The 11,573-nt window shown below is 34.3% G+C and overlaps 1 protein-coding gene across 4 annotated transcripts in view; it reads right to left on the bottom strand.

The window, feature by feature from the left end:
• Positions 1-655: 655 nt before the first annotated feature.
• The window catches only part of LOC111529409 (zinc finger protein 92), a 30,106-nt gene continuing 19,188 nt past the window's right edge, over positions 656-11,573 (bottom strand). For 3 of the 4 annotated variants that reach the window (XM_023196308.2, XM_023196310.2, XM_023196309.2), the window contains one exon: positions 661-3,398. In XM_023196308.2, the coding sequence (XP_023052076.1) occupies positions 1,864-3,398 (1,535 nt within the window). In that variant the 3' untranslated portion in view covers positions 661-1,863. Of the gene's footprint in view, positions 3,399-11,573 lie in introns of all 4 variants that reach the window. The other variant, XM_023196307.2, reaches the window with a different exon arrangement.

The raw sequence follows: 11,573 nt of genomic DNA, 5'->3' as shown, positions 1-11,573 counted from the left end.
TTACACCTAAGGTTTATCTTTTGAGTAATATATCTTTCTGTAAATCAAAACTAAACATCTGTGTGCGTTTGCAGGCACAGAGGCCACATGTTCAAAGAAAAATATATAACAAATTTTTAAAAATAAAATTTAGGTCTCAGAAATATGGATTTTATTTTTACTTCTGTATAATTATTATTATGACCATAAAAATGACCCTGTAGTCAATAACAATTGTACATTTTAAAATAAATAAAAGTGTAGATAGAACTGGATTGTCTGTAATACAAAGAATAAAATGCTAGAGGTGAATACCTCATTTACTCTGATGTCATTATTACATATTGTATGTCTATATCAAAATATGGCATAAACATATACACACATTATGTACCCACAAATATTAAGAAAAATAAATTTAAATTAAAAAGATAAAAATTTAACCTATGGGAACACTATTCTTTAATGTATTTGCAGTTTAAGCCACTGGAAAAGATTACTACAGATGTAAGTCCACTGTGTTACCAAATAACATACTGTCACCATCTTTTACCCCACACCCTTGAGTAAGGTGGAATAGGTTAAAGTTAGTGGCAAAATAACACTTCATCAAATACACAAGTCTTAGCATGTTAAAAAAATGTTTAATTACAAAATTAAGTTCACACACAATCTAAATTTTTTTAAAGTACTGCATTTTATTACATAAAAGCACAATCAACAAAATGATACACTAATTTTAACTGAAAATGTTTTTTTCTCACTATACTGCAAAAGAATCAGTCTAAACATATACCTCAAGCAGCACTTAATATTCTAAGTTAACCACAAAGAGCATCTCTACATTTTCCTCATGCATCTTATATTTTAATTTTCGTACTCTTCCACAGAAAGGGGCATAAATAACACCCACCTTTAAAAAAGAATCTCTCGTATCTCTGATTCAGCAACAACTGATCACTTGATTTCACATGTGAATACAATAGGAATGAAGAAAAACATGAATTTGAGTTAAATAACATTATTAATTGCTTTTCAAAAAAATCTGTAATTTTTTTTTCCAAGAAAAAAGTATACTTTGAATGTAATTATAAATCTCCAAAAAATCTTCCACTTCTTTTAAAGTTATATATAAATAACTTATCTAACAATTCTAGTTTTGGATTTCCTATACTCAACACTCTAGTGTAATGTCTGAAGTGTCAGTGCCTCATGCCTTATGATTTCTACTGTGAATTCTCTGATATTTACATAGACTTAATTTTGGATTAAATATTTTTCATATTTACTGCACCTGCAAAAATATATTTTAGAATGAACTGTTTTCCAAGCTGTAGTTTTTGAAAAAAATGTTTTTCCATATTTATTACATTTGCAGGGTTTTTCTCCAATATAAATTCCCTGATATTGAACAGTTTGAGCAACTAATGCTTTAGGGTTTTCCTCTGGTACAAAATGTGTACAATAAGATCTATCACAAAAGTAAAGGTACTACAACCCTCTATTTGCAATGTTTGTTTTAAGAATACTCTTCTTCGTGTTAAAGGCTTGTATTTTCTGAAAGATCTTTTGACAGTAACTGCATTTTATTAAGTATGAACTCTCTGATGCTCAGATGTGAGCAGATATAAATGGCTTTTCCATATTCTTTATAGAATTTTTCTCAAGTATAAATGCTTTCCTGTGTAATAAGGTGTGAGGATTGGTTATAAGTTTGCCACATTCTTCATACTTGTAGGATTTTTCTCCATTATAAATTATCTTACCTACAATCAAGTGTGACAACCATTTAAAGGCTTTGTCACATTCCTCACATTTCTAGGGCACCAGTATGGTTTATGCTTAGAAAAGTTTGAGGTGTAGTCAAAATCACTCTCACATCTTTCAGGTTTGTAGTTTCTCTTTAGTATAATTTGAGGATTTGTTAAAGGCTCTGCCACATTCATGTTTGTAGGGTTTCTCTCCAGTATAAATTATCTGATGTGTAATAAGGGTTGAGAAGTTGTTAAAGGCTTTGCCACATTCTTCATATTTGTAGGGTTTCTCTCCAGTATAAACTATTTTATGTGCAGTAAGGTTTGAGGACTGGTTAAAAGCATTGCCACATTTTTCACATTTGTAGGATTTCCCTTCAGTATGATTTATCTTATGTTTAGTAAATATTGAGGACTGGTTAAAGGCTTTGCCACATTGTTCACATTTGTAGGGTTTTTCTCTAGTATGAATTATTTTATGTTTAGTAAGGGTTGAGAATACACTAAAGGCTTTGCCACATTCTTCACATTTGTATGGTTTATCTTCCATATGATTTCTCTTATGTTTAGTAAAAGCTGAGGACCAGCTAAAGGCCTTGCCACATTCTTCACATTTGTAGGGTTTCTCCCCAGTATGAATTATCTTATGTTCAGTAAGGGTTGAGGACTGTTTAAAAGCTTTGCCACATTCTTCACATTTGTAGGGTTTTTCTCCAGTATGAATTCTTTTATGTTTAGTAAGGGTTGAGGACTGGTTAAAGGCTTTGCCACATTCATCACATCTGTAGGGTTTCTCTCCAGTATGAATTATTTTATGTTTAGTAAGGTTTGAGAACTGGTTAAAGGCTTTGCCACATTCTTCACATTTGAACGGTTTTTCTCCAGTATGAATTATCTTATGTTTTTTGAGAATTGAGAATACTCTAAAGGCTTTGCCACATTCTTCACATTTGTAAGGTTTATCTTCCATATGAATTCTCTTATGTTTATTAAGAATCGAGAACTGGTTAAAGGCCTTGCCACATTCTTCACATTTGTAGGGTTTCTCTTCTGTATGAATTCTTTTATGTTTAGTAAGGGTTGACGACCGGTTAAAAGCTTTGCCACATTCTTCACATTTGTAGGGTTTTTCTCCAGTATGAATTATCTTATGTTTAGTAAGATTTGAGGACCGGTTAAAAGCTTTGCCACATTCTTCACATGTGTAGGGTTTTTCTCCAGTATGAATTATCTTATGTTTAGTAAGTGTTGAGGACCAGTTAAAGGCCTTACCACATTCTTCACATTTGTAAGAATACTCTCTAGTATGAATTTTCTTATGTTGAGTTAATTGTGAAAGCATGCAAAATGATTTGCCACGGTTTTTACATTTGAAAGGTTTCTTTCCAGTATGTCTTATCTTACTTCTATTTACATTTGAAAATTTATGAAAGACTTTCACATATTTATCACACTGATATATTTTGCTCTCAGTAGTTGTCAAACATTGGTTAAGTCCATTATAACCTCCTTTGTACACCTTACATGCATCCATGCTTTTATAGTCTTTTTTTAGCTGTAAATTCTCATGTCCATACTTTCCACATGTTCTCAGTATCACTTTTTGGAAAGAATCTTTTATGCTCTGCTCTGGCCAAACATCTTGGGCAAAATGAGAACACATAACTGAAAAAAATTAAAATAACAAGTTACTTCACTTACTAGACTCAGATGAATATATTTTACAAATTTAACCTATAAAATTATACAAACTACAACATAAGCAAGATGGCATAGCAAAATACTACAGGCCCTAATTCCTTATGGAAATATAAATGTAACAAAAACACACTGACCAAAATACATTTGTGGAAAAGTTATAAATGAGTTAAATGTGTACAGTGCCCCAGGTGAGAACAACACAAAGGGCTACATAGAAGGAAAAGAAAACTGTGTTACGTTTACCCAACACAGCTCTTCCTGCTCCTCAATAACCTAATGCCTTTAGCAGTAAATTGCCAATTCCTGGTTTCTTTTTCAGAAGACAAGAAAAATACTGGCACATACATCTTTATTTCTGACCTCTAGGGGCCTTTCCAGACACTGGTTTCTGTCTCCCATGCCATAAAGTGCTGAAAGAAATGGTGGTATACTTTGGAATGACAGTTTGTCTGCTGAGATCAAAGGTAAACATTACAGCAGCAGAGAGAATGCAGCAGCACCACGGACAACAAACACATGTAGCAACTGATTACTGACTTATCAAAAAACACAAATCAATTCCTTTAACTAAAAAGTAAACACAAAATTTCAGACAAGACACATCCTAAGAACATGTTTGAGAGACTCCGGGAATCTCTAACCAAGACAACTGGTTTAAGATTATGCCAGGGCAAGGCTACATAATAAAGATTGTAACAGGCAGCTTTTTTTTAATGTCCAAATCTCAATCAAAGATTACAATGTATACAAAATATTAGGGCAACATGGTCCGTCAAAAAATTATACAATTTTTAGAAAGCAACCATAAAAAATAAAGTTATAAATTAAAGAAATTGAAAATAAATTGAATAATATTCCATGAGTGAAATAGAAACACAGATGATTTTTGACAATCAGACAAATGACGATAACAACAAAAATATTAAAAATATCAACACCCCTTCAGAAATTGCAGAGGTAAAAAATACAAGAAAAAATAATAACTAAAAATCATAAAATAAAAAATGAAGAAGCTAGACAAACTAGGATACACACAAAGATACTTATAACACATATACAAGCACAATTTCAGAAGTTACAGACCAGAAGAGAGCCTTGGGAGCTGCAAGACAGAAGTAATGTGTCATTTATATGCATAGTCTTATGAGATAACCAGTGAACTGTCAACAAAAATTTTGCAGGCCATAAAGAAACTGCGTGAAACAGTCCAAAACAAAATTAAAACACAGAATGTAAAATTATTGGACACCATCAACTAAATCAATATATTCATGGAAGAAATCTTAGAAGAATATAGAAAAAAAAGTAGTACAGAGGATACTTGAAGATAAAAAAGGCTGAGAACTTTCCAAATTTTGACGTAATAAGAGAAAAAATACTCCTAACCAATAACACTCGGTTAGAAATCGTTTTACTTTAAAAAGAAAAAAATAGATTTTCCAAAATAAAAGGTAAGGGTGTTCATTATCCCTTGCACAGTCCTATAAGAAATGCTACATCGTAAGCAGGCACCATGGCTCATGCCTGTAATCCTACAGCTTTAGGGGACCAAGGCAATCAGATCACTTGAGACCAGGAGTTCAAGATCAGCCTGAGCAACATAGTGAGACAGCGCATATACAAAAAGAGAAATGCTAAAATGAGTCCACTATGTTGAAAAATAAAATAATGCTGGACAGCATCAGAAAACCATATATAAATAAAAAGCTCTCTATTAAATGTAAATATAGACAAACATAGAATTCTTTACTATCATAATGATGGAGCATCAAACCCTTAAAGTTCTTCTATAGAATATGAAAAACAAAATATAAATCTGAATAAATCTGTTAATAGAAACACAATATAAAATAATTTGTAATATTAGTAACAAACTAGAAACTGTTTTAAGATGTTTTTTATAATCTTCATTTTTCAAGATGATTACAAAGATTTTATAGAAACTATGCAAAACAAAAAATAAAGCATGTCACGATGAGATTAAACAAAAATTTAAGGAGTAAAACAGGAAATGAGAAAAAGCATATCTACACAAGAAACAATGAAACTGGTAATAGTAACATCGTTTCTTTAAAAAATCATTTTAAATATAAATTAAACTACTTAATAAAAAGAAATGTAATCCCAGGACTTTGGGAGGTCAAGGTGTGCTGATCACTTGATTGCAGGAGTTTGAGACCAGCCTCAGCAACATGGGAAAACCCTGTCTCTACAGAAAATACAAAAAACCAGCTGGGTATGATGGCACACGCCTGTAACCAGCTACTTGACAGGTTGAAATGAAAAGATCATCTGAATTTGGGAGGTTGAGGCTGCAGCTCATTGCCATGACCACACCACTTCAAACCAGCCTGGTTGACAGAGTGAGATCCTATCTCAAAAAGAAATAAATATGTAAATAAATATGTAAATAAATAAGAAAGAAAGCATGCAATATACTGCCTAAAAGAGATTCACTTTGGCACTAAGTCAAATAGGCTGAAAGTAACAGAATGAAAAAGATCTGTATCTATGCAAATAGCAACCACAATTGGGTGAGGTAGTCATAATTATATCAGACATATATGCTTTAAGTCAAGTACCAGCAAGAGATAAAGACTGATATATAATAGTAAAATGAGTCAATTTACCAGGAATCTATAGTTACCACATCTATCTACTCTTTTAATAAACAAGCTCTCACTTGAATTGATGGAGTGTATACTTTTTGATTACTAAGAGGACAGTGCCAAGCCATTCATAAGGAATTTGCCCCCATGACCCAAGCACCTTCATCCAGGTCCCACATCAAACATTGAGGATTACATCGCAGCATAAGGTTTGGAGAACGTGAACATCCAATCAATATCATAGACCAACTAGGCTTAACAGACATGTATAAAACTTTCTAGTCAAAAGCAAGGGAATACCCAAGATTCTTATTTGCAGCTGGTGTATTCTGTCAGGACACATATCAAGTCTTATAAGAATACTAGCTGGGTGCAGGGGCTCATGCTTATAACCCAACACTTTGGGATTTCAAGGTGGGAGGATGACTTAAAGCCAGAAGTTTGAGGCCAGCCTGGACAACATAGTGAGAACCTGTCCCTACAAATGATCAAAATATTAGCCAGGCATGGTAGTGCATGTCTGTAGTCCCAGTTGCTCAGGAGGCTGAGGAAAAGGATCACTTGAGCCCAGGAGACTGAGGCTGCAGTGAGACAAAATTATGCCGTTGCACTCCAGCCTGTCTCAGAAACAACAATAAATAAACTTAAGACCAAAATAATAAACTGTATGTTTTCTGACCAAAACTGAAAGAAACTAGGAAATAAAAGAAAGAAATGTGAAAATAAAACAGATTCTTCAACATATTTTTTTGCTCAAGGGTCAAAAAACTTCATTTTGGGCCGGGCACAGTGGCTCATGCCTGTAATCCCAGCATTTTGGGAGGCCGAGGCGGGTGGATCACCTGAGGTCAGGAGTTTGAGACCAGTCTGGCCAACATGGTGAAACCCCGTCTCTACTAAATACACAAAAATTAGCCGGGCATGGTGGTGGGTGCCTGCTACTCAGGAGGCTGAGGCAGGAGAACTGCTTGAACCCAGGAGGCAGAGGTTGCAGTGAGCTGAGATCGCACCAGCCATTGCATTCTGGCCTGGGGAACAAGAGCGAAATGAGGTCTCCAAAAAAAACAAACAAAAAAACTTCATTTTTTTAAGATGTCAATACAACCTACAGTGGTAAAGAAATTCAACATAATCTCTATAAAAATACCATAGCACACAGTTTTTAACATATTGTCTAAATTTTTAAAATTTGATTAAAAACTATAATTATGCAAACACCCATGAAAAAGAACAAATGGGCATTATACTTTCTGATTTCAAAACATATTAAAAGCTACAATAACAAAAACAATGTGGTACTGACACAAAGACAGATAAAGAGATGAAAGAACAGAACAGAGAGCCTAGAAATGAACCCTTCTGTATATGATCAAATGATCTTCCACAAAGTTGCCATGAGCACACAATAGAGGAAAGATAATATCTTCAAAAAATGGTGAAACTGGATATTAACACTTACAAAGTCGATCCTTTCCTTGAACCATATACAAAAAATATTTTAAATAAAACATTTAGACATAAAAAAACTAACAAATCTCTTAGGAAAAATATAGAAGAAAGACATCATGTTGGTCTTGGCACCATTTACAATATTAATGCACGAGCAACAAAGAAAAGAACAGAAAAATTGAATTACGCTATACTTCAAAATTTTTACACATCAAAGAAAACATTCAAGAGAGTGACAATGTCTCCTACACAATAAGTGAAAATATTTGCAAATCACATGTGATAGGAGTTAATATTCAGAATATATAAATAACTCTTCAAACTGAACAATAAAGTTGAATAACTTGATGAGAAATGAAGGTATGAAGAACAGAAATGAAGAAATTGAACTTTACCATATAAAGTTCATCATATAAAGTATCTATAAAGTTCAGTAATATTGAACTTTAACTGAATCTTTATCAAGAGATATATACATGGGAAAAAGTGTTTGAAGGACAGACGAAATTACTAATTTATAGAGAAATGCATAAGCAGCACAATGAAAAACAAAATCACCTCATACCGGTTAGAATGGCCACTATAAAATTTTTTAAAAGGCACCAAATCTGTTGATGATGCAATGAAAATAAAACCCACGTTATTTTTTGGTGAAAAACAAGAATGCAGCCATTATTTTAAAATATTATATGTTTCTCAAATAATTAAAAATGGAATTATTATTAAACACAGTAATCCCATTTATGAATCTATATCCAAACTATGCAACATAGGATCTTAAAAATATATTTGAACATCCATGTACCAGTATTCACAAAAGCCAAAAGGATGAAGCAACCCAACTGCCTTCTTGATTTATAAACACATCCAAAAATGTAACATATCGATACAATGGAATATTATTCAGCCTTTAAAAAGAAAATGTTTGTCACATTTTAAGATAAACTTTGAGTATATTTTGTCACCTGACATAAGCCAGTAGGAAAATGATGGATACTGTGTGATTCCACTTATATGAGCTATCTTAAACAGTCACACTCATAAAAACAGTAAGTGGAAGGGTGTTTGTCAAGTGCTGGAGAGAGGGTAAAATGGGCAGTTATTGCTTAATGGGTACTGAGTTTCAGTTTTACAAAATGTAAAATTTCTAGAAGTCTTGCATAATGATGTGAATATAGTTAACACGCCTGAAATGTACAGCTTTTTGGAGACAGGGTCTCACTCTGTCACCCAAGCTGGAGTTCAGTGGCACAATTAAGGCTTACTGCAGCCTCAAACTTCCAGGCTTAAGTAGTCCTCTCCCCTCAATCTCCCAAGTAGCTGGGACTACAGGTGACAACCACCATGTCTGGCTATTTAAAAAAAAAGTTGTAGAGAAGGGGTCTCCATATGTTGTCCAAGCTGGCCTCAAACATTTGGGTTCTGGCCAGGCGCGCGGCTCACTCCTATAATCCCAGCACTTCGGGAGGCTGAGGCGGGTGTATCACCTCAGGTTGGGAGGGGGAGAACAGTCTGACCAACATGGAGAAACCCTGTCTCTACTAAAAATACAAAATTAGCTGGGCGTGGTAGCACATGCCTGTAATCCCAGCTACTTGGGAGGCTGAGGCAGGAGAATCAATCACTTGAACTCAGGAGGCAGAGGTTATGGTGAGCCAAGATGGCGCCATTGTACTCCAGCCTGGGCAACAAAAGTGAAACTCCATCTCAAAAAAAAAAAAAAAAAAAAAAAAAACTGGGCTCAAGTGATGCTCCTGTCTTGGCCTCCCAAAATCTGAGGATTACAGATGTGAGCCACCACCATGCCTGGCCAGGAAATGTAAACTTAAGTAGATTTAAGATGGTACTACTTAGGTGTTTTTACAACAATTACTTTTTAAAAGAAAAACTAAAAAAAAACAGAATTATAAATCTTTCCAAAAATTACCTTCAAATTACAAAAGTGTCTCTCTTACCCAAAGGAAATTATATAATATTTATCATTAAACACACGGTGAAAAGAAGAGTATTTCCAGGACTACTCACTTAGACAAAACAACCATTGAAAATCAGCTAAGAAAGAATATACACAAGATATGCTGTAACCAAAATTAAGGTCATATTTATAGATAAAAACACACACATATATAATCAGACTATGATGGACATATGGCTGACTTATTTCTTAGTTAAACCCAACATTCACTTCAAGTGTACAAACAGTAGTGCAAATTGCTAAAACTGTAAAAACAAGAAACAAAATAAACTGATAAGAAACCTAAACAATAAACAGTAATACGGAACTGTAAAACATTAAGAGAAATGTTTACTCATAAAATCTAGTTTGCAATATTGATGTACCATTAAAAAGAATTTGTCTAGATAACTGCAATATTTGACTGTAACTGTGTACTCATGGAAGGCAAGTATGTATGGCAGTAAAATTTCAGAGAAAATGCAGTATAATCATACATAGAGGATTCTAATAAAAAACTTTTAATAAGTAAGCATTTTTAAAAATTGAGATAATTTTTGTTTTAAATATATGCTATTCTTACACAAGGTGAAACTGCTGCAATCCAACTTTAGAAGCAAAGAATAGCTTTACGTTTGCCAAATAAAGAAAAAATTTGTATTCTGCTGAATATAGTTAGTGCCTCTGATATATAAAACAAATATTTGGGGGATACATTATGTTATTACTTAGATATAGGCTAAAGAAAGTGGGTGAATGAAAATACTATTCCTTTTTGCCTGCAGCAAACTTAAATTTATAAGTAACTATTTTAGTAACTATGGAGTGCCTACTAATTATCTAATTTACTTCAGGCATAACATGTAAGTTCTAGCATATTGTCTGTCCTAAAGGTCTGATTCTAAAGCTACAGACAAATTTGAAATAGAAAACACAAAGTAAAAATGTATAGGAAGAGTGACATCAGAAGATAGGACAATAAAAGGTGCCTTATTTTGTTATCCTCCAACAGCAAGCAAATGCATCAGCCATCCCTCATAAAAATGCCTTTTGAGAGAGTCAGGGATCACGGCTCACACCTGTAATGAAAGCTACATTATACATTAAGGTTGGAGAATTGATTCAGGCCAGGATTTCAAGAACAGAATGGGTTATGAAGCAAGACCTCATCTCAAAAATAAGTGCCTTTAAGAGAGCTTTGAGATCCAGGGAGGCAGTTGTGAAATGCTAAACCCAAGATTGAGGAGTGTTGTTTTCAGAAGGCAGGCCCTCATTCAGGTGGCAAACTAAAGGACTCCTGTTCTTGGCTACAGACCAGAAAATGGCCCACCAAACTTGGTCCCACTGAGAATTCTGAACTTACTCGGTAACCGTCACAAACTTCTCCCAGCCACAGTCTGGAAAAGGTCCTGCCCTTCCAGTGGCCTGAAGGAAGACAACCATTTATAGCCATGCAGGCAGGGGGGCCTGCAGACTTTGACCTTTACTGCGGTCTCTGAAGCAGTTTAATGACTCAGTTCGAACTCTCTAAGCCACAGTTTATGGCCAGTTATATCTACACAGAAACTTACACAGTGGCCTGGGGAAATCCTCTCTGGTACTCAGTGAAAGTCATACTAATCCACATCCTGATATAAGGTCCACTATACGCAGACAGGACTACAGAAACCCGCCCTACTGTCTGCCCTACAGAGCAAAGTCCTGGAGGCTATTCAGTCTGTTCAAAAATAAAATGGAAATTACAATTACCCAAGCCCCTTGTAACAAGCCAGTAAAGGTGGACCCTAGTGTAGACCCAGCAGCCTTGTGACCAAGCTACACCCCTCTCTACTACAAATCCAGAGGGCATCCCATCACCCTGGGAACCCAACAAAAGATTTTTACCTTCTAAAATCAGTTTATCAAAACTTGAAGAGGTGTTTGCTCCTTCAAATTTACAAACACCAATGCAAAACTATATTGTGCCAATTTCAATGCTTCTATTTTAACACAGCACTGGAAGTATGTGGCAAAAGAATTTAAAAAGTTCTAAAAAGCCATTGAAATTGAAGACAGATAAGTAAAAAGTTGCTGTTTATAGATCACATAATTTTATACAGAGAAAATCATAAACATTTAAACCTGTCT

This window comes from Piliocolobus tephrosceles, chromosome 8 (genome assembly GCF_002776525.5).
Source record: "Piliocolobus tephrosceles isolate RC106 chromosome 8, ASM277652v3, whole genome shotgun sequence".
Lineage (NCBI taxonomy): Eukaryota > Metazoa > Chordata > Mammalia > Primates > Cercopithecidae > Piliocolobus > Piliocolobus tephrosceles.
Note: the sequence above shows the minus strand (reverse complement) of the source record. Positions and strands in the feature narration are given on the sequence as shown.